This window comes from Lontra canadensis, unplaced genomic scaffold (genome assembly GCF_010015895.1).
Source record: "Lontra canadensis isolate GAN:19392208 unplaced genomic scaffold, GSC_riverotter_1.0 scaffold47, whole genome shotgun sequence".
In the NCBI taxonomy this organism is placed as follows: Eukaryota; Metazoa; Chordata; class Mammalia; order Carnivora; family Mustelidae; genus Lontra; species Lontra canadensis.
Window position 1 is genome coordinate 1,356,785 of NW_022631041.1, and position 19,460 is coordinate 1,376,244.

Below are 19,460 nucleotides of genomic sequence, written 5' to 3' on the forward strand. Positions count from 1 at the left end.
GTGCGACAGCACTAGCTGGGAACGCCAGCTAACAAATCCCCTCAGGGAGACCATCTCAGACACCTGATAGGCAAGCGCCCACCATGTACCATACATATTTAAATAGCCAAAATGTTATGCATCCAGCCGGGTGATGGGTTCTGGCAGGAACTAAGTAAATAATTACTGGCTTAATGTCTCTGATAACTAGTTAGTCATCAAATGTCAGTCATCAATGACAGAGAGCAGTCTGTGATGTCAAATTCAGTAGTACAGAAAAGAGAGGTTCAGTAGGCTGAAGAGTGACAGACCCCAGAGACATCACTGCAACCAGCTTCTACCCCCCACCCAGCCTAGGGAAAGCTCTGTATATAGACAATATGTATGCTGATTATATGTAAACTCTCCAATCACATTTATTAAGACAGTGATCCCCATAAATATCATCTTTCATTAGGAAGGTTAGAACTACAATGTGAAGACCACCCACATTTCATAAAGCTAGAAAACATACAACAATGCCTAAGAAAATCAGAGACTCTGTGTGACAATAACAAGTAACTATTAAATCCTATTCCCTGAATAAAGAAAGCCTCACGTGAAAATCTGTAGTTCCATAACTGCTTTTCCTCCTATACCTGTATAATCACTTCCACTAGCACTTTGTCACTTCTCAGCCTCTACAGTCCCTACGGTGATCAGGCTCAAGTCCAAGTTCTGGTTCCTATGATCCAATCCATTCTGTGCCAAAACCAAGAAATACCTACCCGCTATCTTGCAAAGTGTAAGACACTGGATAAGACAGACTAGATTTCAAAGAGCTTCAAATTCAGGTAAAGTAGGAAGCACATGCCCAAAGAGTCTCAACGCAGAGCATGTGCCCTTGAAACAGAAGATACTGGGTCCAAGACTCTAAGATGCTTTCAACATCCTTTCTCTTTCTGAAGATACATGCTGGGTTCCCAGTTTCACCACATCTAAGTTTCTCTGCTCAGTTTTCAGTTCTCCCGAATGACCCTTCCTTGCTATCAAACTATTATTTTTATTAAATACTTACAGTATCCAGACAACATGTACTAAATGAGTTCATTCACATAATGTGTTATTAATAGGGTCTAGCCATGGCAAGCCGTCATTAAACGTTAGCTGTTGTTAATACTTATGGGCAGCTGCACTGATTTAAAGATTTTTTTTTTTTTTAATTTGACAGAGAGAGATCACAAGTAGGCAGAGCAGTAGGCAGAGAGAGAAGGGGGAAGCAGGCTCCCCGCTGAGCAGAGAGCCCGATGCAGGGCTCGATCCCAAGACCCTGGGATCATGACCTGAGCCGAAGGCAGAGGCTTAACCCACTGAGCCACCCAGGTGCCCCAGCTGCACTGATTTAGACACAGCTTTCAATTTAGTATTTTAACCATTTCAGGATTTGACATAAAAACTGTGGTATATATTACTTGAAGAATTATGTAAAGGGGGTGGCAGCTTCCATTTGGGTTGTGTAGGTTATACAAGCACTTATTTCTACACTGAAATTCTACAAAGTAGTATAGTCTATACTAGGATACAAAATCTTTTGACTTGATTGACTATCAGTCATGAAGAGACTGCCAACCCCTTGGACAGTACCATTAAATACAACCAGACTCAACTGGTAAGCTGACACAGTACCTATAAACGTACACTCATTTGTTCAAGAAGTGAGCTACACTTACTGCCCATCCCATTTTATCGAAATGATTGTTAGAATTTAAACAGATGATGTGAGCTGCTCCAGGCCACATTATTAACAAGTGACAGAAGCAAAACATTCAGATTTCCTGACCTAATATTCCTCGTATCATTCATTCTCTCTTTCAACTAAAATTTAACCAATACCTACTGCGTGCCAGACTTGGGGGAACATTGATTACAAAAGCATACAAAAAAAAAAAAAAAGTCTCTCCTGTCTTAGAGGTTAAATTCTAGTTTTAGGAGACAGACAGTACTGAAAATAAATACAGTTGACCCCTAAGCACCAGCAGTTTGAATTGTGCAGGACCCTTTATATGTGGATTCTTTTCAATAAATACTATAAATATATTTTCTCTTCCTTATGATTTTATTATTTTTTTCTCTAGCTTACTTTACTATAAGAATACAGTATGTGATATAGATAATATACAAAATATGTTAATCAACTCTTTGTGTTAGAGGTAAGGCTTCTGGTCAAAAGTAGGGGATGAGTAGCTAAGTTTGGGGTAAGTCAAAAGTTATATGGGATTTTAGACTGCACAGGGGTCAGCTCCCCTCAACCTTGTCTCATTTAAGGACCAACTGTACATTAAGTATACAGTACATCAGATGGTGGTAAGTGCTTTCGAGAAAAACAGAGATAGGAATAGAAAGGTCAGGATGAGGTCAGAGGTAACAAAGGGTCGCTCAGATGACTTTTGAGCAAAGAGCTGAAAGAGGAGAGGGAGGGAGCATTGTGCATAGGTGGGACTCTGGGTGGAGAGGAAGGTCAAGTCACAGGGCATGTTCTAAACAGCAAGGAGCCTCGTATGACTTAGAGGACAGTGAGGGGAAGGCACAGGTGATGCAGCTGGAGAAGCCCATGGGGATAGGGCGACACAGCACGCTGTAAAAACTAGTTATCGAGCTGCCTGAGAAGGAAAGCCACTGAAGAATTTAAAGCAGAGGAGTTGCATGACATGACTTACGCTTGGTGTTTTGCAAGACCACTGAGCCTCCTCTGTCAAAATTAGCCTTACTTGTGGGTTGGCGGGAGGGTAGCCAGAGGCACAGAGAGCAAGGGTGGAAGTGGGAAACCAGTGAAGAAGACTTTAAGAGCACCCTGTTGCCTCGCCTTACCAGACATGGCGTCATCCCCTCTCATACCTCATCTGTTTCCTAACTAGCTTCCCTAATGGTCCAAACCTTCGTGATCAGACGTTTCCATGAAGCATTTGATCCACACGCAGTGTGAGTGAGCAACAGGAAACAGCAGATGCCGCTAAAATTATGTTCCCACAAAGGGAATGCTCTCTTTTGCCACCCTCAACAGGCTTCAGGGCTGGGAGCACTTGTGAGATGATGGAGACATTCATCAGTACATTGGATACAGAAAGCACACGGTGCTACTAGTACCCCACCCCGTCTGGCATGGTAGCCTCTGCAAACAGCACTATGAACAGGGTCCCACGTGAGTTATGGTGACCCAGTTGGCACCATTTATTGAGCACTTAGCCTGGGGAATAAAAAAGATAATAAGTAAGACTTGGTCTCTGTCCTAAAAGAGTTCATAGTCTAGCTGAAGACACAGACACATAAAATGTAAATATCATCCAGCGTATAATAAACATAATTACCAAGGTCTGTAGACAGTGGAGAAATAACATAGAGAAAGGAGTATCAGCTCTGCCCCTAGGGGATTAGGGAAGGCTTCACAGAGCTCTAAAGAAAGCAAAGAACATGGAGCAGAAGTCAGCAGGCAGAGGCGGGGACTGGAGCATGGCGGCACAGGGCATGGGAGATGGCATGGTGAAAAAGCATTGCATCCATCTGCTACATGGGGAGTTAAAATGGGCAGGGGATGAAGAGGGGTCAGAGGTGCAGGGTCCATGCTACTTTAAGTGAGATAGGCTTCATCGTGTAGGCAATGGGGAGCAACACAAGAGTGACCCAATTATATTTGCATTTGGGGAAGACTCAAGGATGGCTCAAAAGGAGATAAGAGTAAGTAGAGGTTGTAAGAAAGAGTAGAAGACCACTCAGAAAGCCAGGTAAGAGCAGAGGAAGGCCTGAACTATAGCTTGGATGGACAAGAAGGTACAGACAGAAGAGACCTAGAGGAGCTAAAACTGATAAGGCTGGAGTTAACTGAAGTATTTCAGAGGCAGTAGTGTCACTAAAAAAAAAAAAAAAAAGAAAGAAAGAAAAAAAAAGAAACCTTTATTTGAAACTTTGATAGAAAATATTATGGTTAAACCAAAAACCTTTGAAATTACATAGAAATATAACACATTCTGAAACAATTGCAAGAGACTTATAAAAATTAACCCCAATTAATGTTTAGGGTCTTTTGAAATTATTTTAAGAAACAACTGTTTGAAAAGGACAATCTCAAAAAAGTTTTCAAAACTGAGCAAAGACATTTCCATGAAGAATATAGATTACTAACTTCTAAATGAATGTTCTGACAGTAAGTTACTTCTTTTAACACTCTATTTCTAATAATCTAAATAAGTGTGTAATTCTCAAAATAAATCCACAAACTTTTTAAGACAAATAAGTAAAGGAAGGATATTAGATAAAAACATCATTTCAACATAACTTCATCAGTTTAATAACAAATAAGATCATTTTGCAATAAAACAAGGCAGCGGAACAACAGAGATTCCCATCTTCAAAAGAAAAAAATAATTAAAGGTGAATAAACGGCAGTTTCAATGAACCAGATAAAATATTAAGTGGCACTCACTGTGTGTCTCTTTCACAGAATGTCAGCTTCGGTAAAACATAAGAAGGAAAACATTACATTCACTGCACCGAGAATATTCTTCTCATCCCTTTTAGTAAGACTCCAAGATAAACTCCACTTAGCTCTTTTTCCAACGTACATGGTGACCCTCTGAATAAATATTACTTATTTATCTTGTTTTACTTTCAACTTCAGGGGGCTACTTTAGCAATATTTGCCACTACTTTTCAGGTTTCTTTAATGCCAAGAAGAAAATGCCCTTAAAACACAACATTTTAAAGATTTTATGATCAGAAATAAATCATAGCTATTTACATGGAAACAGGATCTCAACCTTGTAGCTTCTGGTCTTTCATGCCATTTTTTCTGTTGTAATATCTGAAATCATTGCTAATCTAATTATGCACAAGGATCCTGTTTTCTGCAATTGTTTTACTAGGGAGGACACTGGGATGAAATTACTTGAAATATAACCAACTCCCATACTCAACAATTGATTATCTAGTGTATTGATTATTCATTATCCTTAATGCCTAGTAAAGCCATTCTCTGGTCATCTTTTGTATTTTCTGGGATGGAAAGGAACTGAAATTCAAATGATTCAAATTTGGTAATGTTATTAGCATATATGATAAAAGTCCTGAAGAAGAGAATGAAAGTAGTGTTTAAATTGAGGCTTTGCATGTCAATTACCCTCTCTATGCGCTGACCTGCCAATACCAGGATCATCAATCACGCCTCTGCTCAGCTGAACAGAGCTGGAGATACAACAAAACATGCTTTGCTCAATGAGAGGCTACCCCATTATTATTCCACCTCTTTTGGTTTTATTTGACAAGAGAAGGGTAAGTGAGCAAGATGGGGGAGCACAGAATAAATACAAGTCATTAGTTTCCCTTGAGAACCTTCCACAGTGCTGGAAACAAAGCAAGAGCTCATTAAATGTTGTGCAAATCAATGCTAACAGCCAGAAGACCACGCAAAACATGAAAATGCTCAAGACAAAGTTTCTTTATCTGGACCTTCTCATCTAAGATATTCATTTTCCATTTTTCACAATTATCCTGCATTTTCCCTATAATTCCCTTAGATGTCCTATCTGCTCCTCCAGTTAAGTATGAACTCCATGACTTCCCAGCCTGTGTGCTATATTTCTTTGTGCACATAGTACTAAAAATTCCTTCAATAAATGCTCCCACAACTCCATGTGAAAAGGTATATACTGTCTCACCTACAACTGACTTCTACTTTTTTATTACACAGGCATCGAATGAAACAGCTCATGATTCACTAAATTTATACTCAAGAAGATACTGATTCGCATCCTTGATTTTTATAGTTAATTAAGTCAAAACATAATCTGCTATTTTAATGGGTCATATCCCACTAAGAACATAAGAACTGGTAACTGCTATTACTTAATTCATTTTTACCTTCCTCAGTACAAATGCCAATAGTTTTGAAGTTCTGAAACTTGCCAGGTGCTGGAACAAAAGAAAACATCAGGTGCTTACTTGTGATTGCTTTGGACATACCAGTATGTACCTTCTAGTTACTTTTTAGGCTCAGGAAAAGTAGTATAATTGGAAAGATGCCTATTAATAGCATCTAATCTTATAGGAACATTCTCCAAGGAATTTTCAAGCACTGTAGTTTTATCCTTAGTCTCTTGAGTGTATGTGACAACATTAAAATGCAAGCCTATATGTTTGTGTCTTGATAGATATCCATACAGGTAACTACTTAAAAACTTTACTGCGATGGTCCTAACAAGCAACCCAGCATGGAGATTCACTCTCAAAAGAGCTAATAAGAACTGTTTTATAAAATGAGCATGCGGGGCGCCTGGGTGGCTCAGTGGGTTAAAGCCTCTGCCTTCAGCTCAGGTCATGATCCCAGGGTCCTGGGATCGAGCCCTGCGTCGGGCTCTCTGCTCCGCGGGGAGCCTGCTTCCTCCCCTCTCTCTCTGCCTGCCTCTCTGCCTGCTCGTGATTTCTCTATCTCTGTCAAATAAATAATAAAAAAAAAATCTTTAAAAAAAAATGAGCATGCACACAACACAGTACCCACAGGACAGTAAGGATTCAGTGGGCTGACTCTGCAAAGCGATGTCAAAGCGATGTGATGGGGAGACGGTGGGCAGGGAGCACGCAAGCACTCTGGCCTCGTAGCACCTGCTAGATGGAAGGGAGAAAGGCATAAGGCTGCAGAACCGGCAGCCCCAGCAGCCAGCTATCCCAAGGGAGTGGGGAGGACACAGGACACAACCCTGAAGCAAGACTGACTTGTTAAGCTACACTGACCTACCCCTAGCCTGACCTACCCCTAGCGCTCACTGCTTGGTGGAGGTGTGTGTGTGCGCGTGCGGGGGACGCACACACACACCTCCTTAGAAACCTGTGTAGATCAAAAAATGTTACTACAAGATAAGGGAGTTGGGGAGCAGGGTGAAAGGAAAGTATGTGGTCTCGAATGTATGTGTTCTGGGCATGCAGATCTAAAGTAAAAGATGCTAGGGCGCCTGGGGGGCTCAGTGGGTTAAAGCCTCTGCTTTCAGCTCAGGTCACGATCCTAGAGTCCTGGGATCCAGCCCCGCACCGGGCTCTCTGCTTCATCGAGGAGCCTGCTTCCACCTCTCTCTCTGCCTGCCTCTCTGCCTTCTTGTGATCTCTGTCAAATAAATAAATAAATAAATAAACAAACAAACAAACAAACAAACCTTAAAAGAAATAGTAAAGTAAAAGATGCTATACAATTCCCATCAGACGGATATATCTTCAATGCATGTTTATTTGCCACCAAATCCTAACGTGGCCATTGGCATTCTTAGCACTGACTGATAATCCCTGCTAGACTTTTAACTTATTTGATACTCCTAAGAAAAAAATTCCCATCTTGAGTAATTTTAGTGAAAGACTGATCCTCTTTTGATCTGGAAGTGCAAACAAATATCACTCCTGTATTTCTCCAAAGGGAAGAACTACTTGAAATAAAAATCTAGTGTCAAAGATCAATGCCCCTGGGACAGGATGTCAAAGTTAGGAGCCAATTTTCTTTTGGAAGTCAAATGTAAAAATTTTGACCTACAGGCAGCTTTTTAAGGATTTCCCCCTAGCTGCCTATGACAAAAAATGGCAGTATTACCCATCTCCAATTATTTCTAAGAACCATATAAATTTACACACTGTATTGTGCTTCCATGTCTCTTCACGGGGCTACTATATCCCCGATTACATTAAGGGATAAAGGGCACAATCTTTTGTGTTGTTGCATAAACAAGTCCTCCCTCCTTTTACAAGTCACCCCTCTTCTCTATAATAACCTCATTATTCTTCACAAGTCAAGTGTATAGTATTTGCTTCATTTCCCAGCTAAAACTAATACACGCATATTTACAGTTATCTTTTCCTTTAGTGTTAATTTAGATGAAGCATCTATGATAGAAATCCTAAAGCCACATGTGCTCACATGTCTAGAGTCTTTAACGGAAACCTGATGGCAGCTGATCTAAAACAAGTCATAAAAGAACAACCTTTGGCAAAGGCCAATGGAATCAAAACTACACCCCCTGATGACCACAGGACTACTGTATCCGCCCTGCAAACATTTTTACCTCAAACATTACAACCCACCCATTAACCAAAACCGCAGCTTATTCCTGATTTAGAAGAGCAAAGTTCGTGGACTTACTAAACCACACAACTCCAGCGAGAAAGCCTCTTCTCTGTGTGGCAATTACTCCACATTTGAACTAAAAACCTACGTCTTTAAGCTCAATTATCAGTGGACTGCTGTTAGAGCCCCTTTCCTGACATAATAAACAACTGACATCTTCCGAGAGCATTAACTAGTCCCTTCTGTGCCACAGTTTAATAGAGAAGACTTTTTAATAGAGAAACTGTTTAACACTCTGTTTAACACACAGCATCCTCGAGGAAGAGTTGTGTTAAATTCTCAGTACGCAGACTAAAAACACTGTACCATCGGCCCATATGCAACTTATTCTCTCAGGATTCGGCTGTTCTGTTTCCCAAAAAATGGGAAAGAACAGGTTGCTGAAAGATTCTAGCGAGGTTTCTCTTGGAACGGGAAGAATGCGATAAACAGGGAAAACACAATCAGGAGGAATGTCTGGACTGGGTTCCTTTGTAATACTGAAATAGCGCTCCCCTACCGGGCTTTGCCACAGCACCAAAGGGGGAAACCATTTTAGAGCTCTACGGTAAACATTCTAAAAGGGAGAACTCAGAAATTCTAAATACAAAATAGGGGTGTGTTAAGAAATACTGAAATATTTCCCTCTCTCCCACAAGGACTGATATTTTTCTTCATGCCAAGGAAGGCAAAACATGCTAACCCCAAGCACAGAGGCCAACACTGGTCTGAAAAGGAACTTGAAAGAAATCCAAAAAACTCCTTTTGGCCACAGTATCAAGGGTGAGCCCTTCATGTGTTCCTTTTCCTTGATGTCATTCTAATACCTGTTTAATTCAAGTGTCTGCATCCTTCATCAGTCTTCTTAAAGAAAGACACAAGAAGACTATTCATGATTCCCAAAGTTTTCTCAGTGCATTGTTTCGGTAAAGAGCTCCGTGTCCCAACTTCAAGTTGTCAGAGAAGAAGACTCCTTCTGTGAGGGTGGCTTACTGTTGAACTTTTCACAAGTCACCTGAGTGTGTGGATCTGCTGAGGGGAAGGGGTGCTGAGAACCACTAACAGCTATCTTATCCTTCTTAGGACACAACCTCAAGCTGAATCTAGTTGGAAGAGCACTTTGATTTTAGACATGTAAACAAATGGATGATGCCGAATTCCAATACAAAAACAAACAAAATTCCTCTAACGGGGCCAAAAAAAAAACCCAAAAAAAACCATGAAGGGAAATCAGTGAAAGAAAATGAACGCTACATTGCAAACCTGCAAGAATGTTTAAATTAAAAAAAAAAAAAATCAAGTCACCTTTTCTGGGCTGGGTTCTGTAATTCCAGTTTTCATCATCTGCTTCCACCTGCTGCCCACAAACCGAGAGCTCTCCATCACTGCGAAACAGCCTCTTTGTCTGCCTGGACAAGGAGGAGAAATTGATCCAACTCACAGCACGTGAGAGAGACCCTGAATTTGACTTGAGTCTGAAAGAGCCTTCCTTTTTCATCTTCTTTCACACCAATATCGACTAGAAACAAAGCACAGCCCAGCAAAAAAAGAAGCTCGGCTTCACTATCGTTCCATGTCCTTCCAACGAACCTGCTCCTTCCCACTTATTCAGACAATGTTGAGAGTCAGGCACGGCATTATGCAGGAAGACTGCTTCTATGTCATCCAGTTACAAAGAAAAGGAAAATGAGGGGTTAGGAAACAAAACAAACAAACAAAAATTATCCTAGCCACACTGTGGCACTTGGTTTGGTATAATTTTATAAAAATGCATCAGGGTGTTCGTTTCAGGAACGTTTGTCAGGACTCGGAGAAAAACAAAACCAAGGCACGCCGACTCTTTGGTGTGTGCCCAGCATCCCCTCCTGCAATCCTGCTCCCGTCCCGAGCATCCTTCCCCACGCGGGCAGGGAGCCGCGAGAGCAGCCCTCCGCGGCAGACGGACGGAAGAGCTCCTCAGGCTGGAGAGAGAGGTTCGGCGTCAACCCGGGCGCCCCGTGTAAACTTCACCCACACAGGTGACCCGGGGGAGATCAAAGCGGTCGGCTCCCTTGTCGCCGCTCGGCACAGAATCATGACGCGCCCACTTGCCCTCTCTGCGGTCGGTGAACCGCTCAGGATCCACAGGACTCCACAAACAATAAACCGGGCTGCGTGGCTATCGCCGGGATTACAGGGTAAGCGCTCGGGTGAAAGGCGATAGGCTCTCCCCACAGCGAAGGCTCCTCATTGGACACAAAAAACCCCGCCTCCTCCCCACAGGCAACACTTCAGCCGGCAGCTCCAACTTCTGAACTCCTGCAAAGCTGGGCTATATGCAAGTCTGCGCAGAGTATAGACTTCTGGGAATTAAAAAAAAAAAAAAAAAAAGAACTTGATTATTAATCGTCAGACCACCCCTCTGAAGGTAGAATTTTGATAAGGAAGTTTAAAAGAGTTTTATAAACATCGAGCATTCCTCCACTGATCTTTTCTCATCAGCTGAGAAAATGTATTTCCGAAGAGAATTAAACTGACTCAGTTATTCCTTCACTCCCAGCTTTCAGCGAAGGTGAAATGCAGCCGCTCATGTACCTGCTGTTGCCCCTCCGGTCTCCCGCCAGCAGCCGGGGTGTGGGGTGGGGTGGAGGACCCTACTCTGCCTCCCGCTGGCAGCCCCTACAGGTCATTCCTCTACAGCTTGGAAGGATCATCATATCGTGGAGAACCATCATCTGAGAGCTATGTTAGCAGCAATTAGCTGCAGGCTCCTGAGACTCCTAAAACCATGAATCATAACATACAAAACATTTACAGCCACACGCTGGAATGCACTGGGTGCAGCATTTCACCCAAGGCCAACATAATCCCATGGTCCTGCCGACGTTAAAAGTCCTTTCCATCACACAGACTTGGGTCAGGCATCCCCTCCCCAAAGCGTTATTCAGAGTAAGACTAATAAGCAACAAGTAGAGAACGGAGTCCAACTCACTTTACTCAGCATTGAGCAAACATTTTTTTTTTAAAGATTTTATTTATTTATTTGACAGAGATCACAAGTAGACGGAGAGTCAGGCAGAGAGAGAGAGGGAAGCAAGCAGGCTTCTTGCTGAGCAGAGAGCCCGATGCGGGACTCGATCCCAGGACCCTGAGATCATGACCTGAGCTGAAGGCAGCGGCTTAACCCACTGAGCCACCCAGGCGCCCCTGAGCAAACATTTTAAAACTAACCCAGTGCAACAGAAAATAAACTCTGATTAAAAATGATAAAAGAGAAATTGTGATGCCACCAACTTTGGCTTTCTTTTTCAACATCCCTCTGGCTCTTCGGAGTCTTTTCTGGTTCCACATAAATTTTAGGATTATTTGTTCCATTTCTCTGAAAAAAATCGATGGTATTTTGGTAAGGATTGAAACAAGATGAGATAGGGAGGGAGACAAACCATAAGACACTCTTAATCTCACAAAACAAACTGAGGGTTGCTGGGAGGTGGGGGATAGGGACAGGGTGGTTGGGTTATGGACACTGGGGAGGGTATGTGCTATGGCGAGTGCTGTGAAATGTGTAAGCCTCATAATTCACAGACCTGTACCCCTGGGGCAAATAATACATTATATGTTAATAAAAATAATTTTGAAAAAATTATAAAAGAGGGATTTTGCATCATACATCTACCACCGTTCACTGAGATTTTAAGAAAAGGGCTCTAAAAGCTTAAGAGGACTGAGACCTTTGTAGAAGAAAAACACAGAACTGCTGCAAAACATTCCTCAGATGGACACCTCACACTACCGTGGAAACCATGACAAAGAACAGCCACCAAGAACTAAGGGCAAAGCTAAAGGCATCTAGGGGAAAGAGAGACTCGGTTGAAAGCTAAAAGGGTCCTCAAGAGCTCATGTAGTTTAAACCCCTCAATTCACAGATGAGGAAATTCAGGCCTAGACAAAGCATATGACATACCCAGTACACTCAGAAGAGTCAGGAATGGGACCAAGTCATATCAGACCCCACTGGATTCAAAGTTTTGCCACTTATTGGGGCTGCCAGCTACATCAGCAAGCACTCTGAGCTATTAAACTGGAATGATACCTCTACTTTGATCACTTCCATAAAGTCAAAAATAATATCATTATGCAGAGCACCAGTGCCTATAATAGTTCAAACATCAAATAATCTTCCTTTTTTTTTTTCAAATACTCTTTCTGAGTCAAAGACAATTTTGAGAATCTTAAAATTCTCAAATTTTAAATTTTAAAAAATTTTTAAAAAGACCATTGTGCCAGAAAAATATAAAAACATCCTGAATGCTGCCTTCCATTTCAGAGGTTTGTGGAACCCCTGACATCCACATATGCATTCTCTAAGGATCTATGGACCTCCCTGAAGAATAATACCATTGTGTTTCCTCCCTGATGTCTCCATCCTACAGCTAGATTTTAAATTTAGGAATACCTAAGCTCTGAAATAAACCTTGAACTGTTCTTTACATTCAGGGAGTACTGTTGGATGCTTTTCCAACCCACCCTCCTTGGGAGTGTGTGCACCTGTAGACACAATAGCAGAGACGAACAGGTGTCATTAGTAACCGATGTGTTTCCCGCCGGTCCTTCCTGTCCTTCCACACATCTGAGAACAAGCCCATGAGAGGGGTCTGGAGGAACACCCACTGCCAAGCAGCCAAGCTAACTGGTCCATTCAGGGGCTAGACTCCAGACTCTTGTTCATTTATGTTAATTAAAAAAAAAAAAAAGACTCTCCTTCAAAGTAAATGCACACGTATGCTGGACTTCCAACTTAATGTATTTCCCATTATTCACAAGACCTGTGGATACGTCTGCACAATAACGAATTCTCTTCTGACCAGCTCTTCCACATTTCTATCATACTGGCCCTTGATGATTAACATCTTGCTTTATGTAAAAGAAGGTCAAATAAATTAACTACCTTTACAACTGGATTGGAGTTCCTCTATAGCCAAGAGAGAACATAGCAGTTTAAATGTAACAGTTTGGGGCACCTGGGTGGCTCAGGTTGAAGCCTCTGCCTTCGGCTCGGGTCATGATCCCAGGGTCCTGGGATCGAGCCCCACATCAGGCTCTCTGCTCAGCGGGGAGCCTGCTTCCTCCTCTCTCTCTGCCTGCCTCTCTGCCTACTTGTGATCTCTGTCTGTCAAATAAATAAATAAAATCTTTAAAAAAAAAATGTAACAGTTTAAAACAAAACAGTAAATTAAACAGTTTAAATTAGCTTTCACGATCTACGTTAGGTGTGTACTCCCATTCGCTTGGGAAATCATAAGTAGGCTGCTTGAAAAGCTGTTACATTCATTCAATCCATATCTATTTAGCAACTACAATGAGCCACATATTTTAACCATCCTGATCCCAGAGCCACACAAATCTACAGCTCCCAGGGGCCAGGCTCAAGGCTACTCAGTGCCCGGCACTCCATGGAGATCCCTGCTGATCTTCACAGTAACCCTGCTGTGCAATATCCCTGGGAGAGTCTACCTGGTTTCTTCCAGTGCAATCATCAGTGTAATAAAACATCTTAATTTCACACTTTTCCCTGTGAAAATCTACAAGAGAATACACTCTGGTCAGACTTTTGAACCAGACCTGCTGCACAGATTTTTGTCTGCATCCCTTCCTGGGCGGTGGTTTTTTTTTTATCTCCCCCCTCACTGTCAGGCTGTCAAACTGAAACTTCTGCTGTCGTCGCAGGTGCCAATAACTGCTCCCTGCCTACTGCTTTACCACTGCCAGGCTTCAGGCTTTGAGGAATCCGATAAATCATCTTGCTTCAATTATGTGTTTAGGGGGAGTTGATAAGTCCCCACAGAACCACATATACAGCTTTAGTACAAGGGCTCTGCCACAGCTGCCTGCTGGCCAGCACCCTCGCCCTGGGACTGGCCAGGTGGGCGTCCCACAGTTGAAATGGCGGGAGCAACCTCTGGGCTAACACCCCCAGGTTGGACTACACCAGGTTTATGCTCATTACCTCTTTCGTGATAAGTTCTTAACACTTGAGGGTGGTGAGAAATTTAGCCATCACTAATGACAAAAGGACAAGAAATTATATTATTTTAGGAATGACTTATGTCCAACACTAAAGAAAAGTTAATGATAAAAACTGGGAGGCACCAGAATATATTACTAAAGGAAGTTCTGGGTTCATCATCTTCTTTGGATACTCCTAAATCAAATATCCATTAATTTGGAAAGATTTATTTATGCTTCTAGCAAGAGCCAAATGGATAGATCGAATACATTTGGAAAGTCCTTGCCAAAAGAAACAAGATTTCCTGTTTTGATATATACTGACATCCTTAAAAAGGACTTCTGCTCAAACAGAAGTCTTCCATTTAATAAAAACTGTTTAACGTGACAAGACATCATCGGATCAGACAGACCCCTCAACCCACCCGGGCGTGAAATTGCCCCATTTGCCATCTGTGGAAAACGCCAGCCAAGAGTAGGAACTAATTTCAAGTGCCATCAGTTTTTTGGCCTCAAAAGCCACCAACGAGCAGGGCAGCTTTTCATTTCTGTGTGTACCTTTCCTGCCCTGACCCTCACCCTTCAAACCTGGAAGAAGGAATGAGAGAGGCAGAACCCTGCCCTGAGAAATGAGTAGAGAACAGCGTGGGCTGGTGGAGCCGGTGAGGTGGGCTAGTTTGGCTGGAAGTGGGGTGCACACATATTAGGCCTAAAACAGAGACGAAGGTGCCACAGCAGTGAGAGGAGCCGCTCTCAACTGGGTCGTGTTGCAAAGCAGCCCTGCCCAGGCAGGAGCAGTGCAGTGTGCACCCTATCGGGTTACCACATGAATCACCCAGACAACCCACAGGGACCTTTAGTGTCTGGGACAGGGAATGGTAGGTTTTCCAACTGTCAGCTCTTGTAAATAATTTAAGTAGATTGATATACAAACTTTCTATGAGGTAGTTTGTACACACTAATAGTGAAAGCTTATCTCAATATCTAGAAGTAAACAATTTGAGCCAGACATTTATAATGAGAAAACAAAACAAAACAAAACAAAACAAAAACAACCATATTACACCCAGGGCCACTGCAGCCAACTCCCACAGAACACTAAATCCTCCTTGTCATCCCCTCCCAACCCCTAAGGAATTAAACTGATTTACTCAAGAAAGAGGTCATGGAAGAAAAAACGTTGCCAATTACCCATTCAGAGACAATTCAGGGTTCCCTCACCAACCACTGCTTGCTTCAATATTTAAAAGAGAAAAGCACTGCCTTTTTATTAAGTCATAGCTTTAAAAGAGAGAATACGTTCCTTTCAGGGAAACAAACATGTTGTTCCCCTCAAATGGAAAAGAGTAAATGCAAACATCTATAATTATAGATCATCCCAAGCCTGAATCCCACCTTTCAGCGTCTTCCTATCTGAAAGGGACTCCTGAAATGATCTGACACTCGAAGACTTTGCCACATTGTTCCCGTGGGATCACTTGATACGGGAGCAGTAGGGCAGCACATTACCGCTCTCAGCCCCCCGGGGCAGGGCACACAGCAAGGGGATAAAGGCTGTCCCTGGGACAGAAGCCATCACTGACTGATGGGTGCCATGGAGTGTCAGAGGCCAGTGAGCAGTTGATTACCCAGAGCCGAACTCCTTCCCAGCCCTAACCAAGAAAATGTCCTCATCCAAGGGGTTCGGCTAAAAAGGTCCCTTGAGAGTGAACACTAACTTTGAGACTCTTCTCATACAAGAACAAGGATGAACTTGCTCTGAGACTGAAATAAAATTCCAAATTAAAAAAAAAAAAGTTTTTAAATCATGATCTTCTTTGTACTTCCTATGCCTCTCCTATGGCCTCTCCAGTAATCCAATAATTACTGGATCCAATAATTATTATTATGTTTACTACCTACTCAACCATTTCTTCACAAACTTTGTCATGTACATAAATCACGGGAGATTTTATTAAAATGTAGAGTCTGATTCAGAGCAGGGAGCAGGACCAGCCCCCAGATAACCTTGAGTTAGCTCAGTACGAGACTGGACTGCCTCCTAGGGGCAGGGATCTCACCTTTTGATCTCCATTATCTCTTAGGATAGCTACACACTGCCAGGAGGAGTGACTGTTGGTAGACAGAAACATCTATTCATTTGCATGTACCTCTTTCTTTTGATCTTAACATGTTTCAGGAAGAGGAGATAATGAGACCTCTACAGCACTCATTCCTTTATCACTAAATTCCTAAAGGCAAAAGCAAAGCAAAATTTGTCAGCTGACCAAAAATATATATAATTCTGAATTAAAGAATACTAATAAAATTCTGTTGGTCATAGAGTTAGACTGCTTCACTTTGAGAAGAGGGTCATTAACTGCAAGGCTCTACACTTTTCTTACTCTGTTAGGACATTCTGCACTGCTTCCATCTGCCGAGACTCCAGAATCCAGGGATCTGGCTCAGAACCTGTGGCAATTAATAATGAGCCAAATTTAAAAATGCAGCCCCCATCTTATCTGATAATCCACACAGACAGGGCAGGACCTCCTGTGTTCCACCATATGAATGTAGTTACTCTGTGGTGGTGGAAATTTTTTTTATATCCATTTTTCCTGGTATCTGTTTAAGACAAAGAAAAATTTTCCATCAACCTTTAAGTGACCCTCTAAGGGTCACTTGTTTTTTTTTTGTAAAACCATATTCACTATGGGCCATATATATTTGGTTTTTCAACAGACATTTTTTCAATTTGGCTACCCTTTATTACACTGCCACACCATGGCAAACATGTGTTAGACATTGCTAATAACTTCAGTGATTCCACTGACCCAGACAAATCTTACTTCTAACAATGTGAGTAAACAAAATTAGGCATAAGGTACATAAAAGTCATACATTTGTGGTACCCTGTACTCACAAACAGGAAAGAGACAGAAATGCAAATATATAAATATATTTGGGATTATTGCAATTCCCCCTAGCCATCAGTTTTTTTACTATTTCCAGTAATGGGAAAGAGCCCAAATAAAGGGATCGGTTCAAGTATTTACTGATCTCCTTCTGGGAGACCAGTCAGGCAGGCTGATTCTAAAGCACAGAAGACAGAACCCCATCCTGGAATTTGAAGTGTATTTCAGGACAAAAGATATACACACAGCTATTTTTAACTTAGTGCAAGAAAGAGAATAAAAGAAACAAGTAGGAAAAAAAAAAAAAAAGAAACAAGTAGGGTCCTTAAGTCAAGTAGGGTCTCTGACAGGGTCCTACAGGGTGAGAGGTACTCTCAGAAGAACTTCCTAGTGATTGGGGGTTTGGCCAATTAATGGTGTCTTGGTAAACCACCTGGGGTGAGGGGTGTGGGAAGCCCTGATCCATAGTATTTCCATGTAAACACTTCAACTATGGCCAATTTCAAGTTACCAACAATTCACAACCAGCATGCTAAAATCGTAAAAATTTCACAATAGCCAAAGTATGGAGAGAGCCCAGATGTCCATGGACTGATGAATGGATAAAAAGATGTGATATGTACACAATGGAATACTACTCAGCTATCAGAAAGAATGAAATCTTGCCATTTGCAACGACATGGATGGAATTAGAGTGTATTATGCTAAGTGAAGTAAGTCAGTCAGAGAAAGACAAATACCTTATGATTTCACTCATATGTGAAATTTAAGAAACAAAACTGAATGGGCAACAGACATATGAAAAAGTGCTCCACATCACTCGCCATCAGGGAAATACAAATCAAAACCACAGCAAGCTACTACCTCATACCAGTCAGAATGGCTAAAATTAACAAGTCAGGAAATGACAGATGCTGGCAAGGATGCAAAGAAAGGGGAACCCTCCTACACTGTTGGTGGGAATGCAAGCTACTGCAGCCACTCTGGGAAACAGTATGGAGGTTCCTCAAGAAGTTGAAAATAGAGCTACCCTATGACCCAGCAATTGCACTACTGGGTATTTACCCTAAAGATACAAATGTAGTGATCCAAAGGGACACATGCACCCAAATGTTTATAGCAGCAACGTCCACAATAGCCAAACTATGGAAAGAACCTAGATGTCCATCAACAGATGAATGGATAAAGAAGATGTGATGTATATATATACAATGGAACACTATGCAGCCATCAAAAGAAATGATATCTTGCCATTTGCGACGACGTGGATAGAACTAGAGGGTATTATGCTGAGCGAAATAAGTCAACCAGAGAAAGACAGCTATCATATGATTTCTCTGATATGTGGAATTTGAGAGGCAGGGTGGGGGGTTGTGGGGGGTAGGGAGGGAATAAATGAAACAAGATGAGATTGGGAGGGAGACAAACCATAAGAGACTCTTAATCTCACAAAACAAACAGAGGATTGCTGAGGGTGTGGGATAGGGATAGGGTGGCTGGATTATGGACATCGGGGAGGATATGTGCTATGGTCAGTGCTATAAAATGTGTAAACCTGATGATTCACAGACCTGTACCCTGGGGCAAATTATATGTTAATTAAAAAAAAAAAGAAACAAAACTGATGAACGTTGGGGAAGGGAAGGAAAAATAGAATAAGATAAAAACAGAGAGGGAGGCAAACCATAAGAGACTCTTAACTACAGGGAACAAATGGAGGGTTGTTGGAGGGGAGGTCAGTGGGGGCGATGGTGTAATTGGGTGACAGGCATTAAGGAGGGCACTTGATATAATGAACACTGGGTATTATATGCAACTGAATCACTAAATTCTGCCCCTAAAACTAATAACACACTCTGCGATAACTAACTTGAGTTTAAATAAAATCTAAAATAATAAATACAATAATAAAATAAAAAATGAAAAAAAATCATAAAATCCTAAAAATTTAAGAACGGGATTTCAAAGCCAGTACACGCTGGCTCCAGTATACCACTGAATTTGGCTAACATGATAATTTGGTAAAAACAATGGGTTAGTAGAATATTAACAGCCCTACAATCACTAATGTTTTAGTGTTAGTAATGGGGGGGAAGGCATCTATGTTACTTTACGTGGAAAAAGGGTGTGCAGCTATGATTAAGTGAAGGCCCTTGACAAAGGAGTTTACCCTAGATTATCCAGGTGGGCTCCAAAGGCATCTTATCAAGTCTTTTATAGGAGAGGGGCAGTGGGAGACCTTGCAGAGAGGCAGTGGGAGCATGGGAGCAGAGACGGGAGCTATGTAGCCACCAGCTGAGGAGAGATGCCGGGCTACCAGAAGCAGGAAGAAGAAAAGGACAGAGTCTTCCCTTAGAGCCTCTGAAGGGAACACAGTTCTGCCAACACCTCAGTTTCAGACTTCTGGCCTCCAGAACTGTGAGAGAACACATCTACATCTTTTAAGCCACAGTGTTGGCGGCCTTTTTTGCAATAGCCTTAAGAAACAGGTT

The 19,460-nt window shown here is 41.9% G+C and overlaps 1 protein-coding gene across 7 annotated transcripts in view; it reads right to left on the reverse strand.

Moving 5' to 3' along the window:
* Positions 1 to 19,460, reverse strand: part of NHSL1 (NHS like 1) — a 226,204-nt gene that overhangs the window by 119,427 nt on the left and 87,317 nt on the right. Inside the window, exon 1 of one of the 7 annotated variants that reach the window (XM_032873030.1) lies at positions 9,395 to 10,318. The exons of 4 other annotated variants lie outside the window; for them this stretch is intronic. In XM_032873030.1, coding sequence (XP_032728921.1) covers positions 9,395 to 9,587 — 193 coding nt within the window. In that variant the 5' untranslated portion in view covers positions 9,588 to 10,318. Of the gene's footprint in view, positions 1 to 9,394; positions 10,319 to 19,460 lie in introns of those variants that run through there. 2 more of the 7 variants (XM_032873032.1, XM_032873038.1) reach the window with 2 other exon arrangements.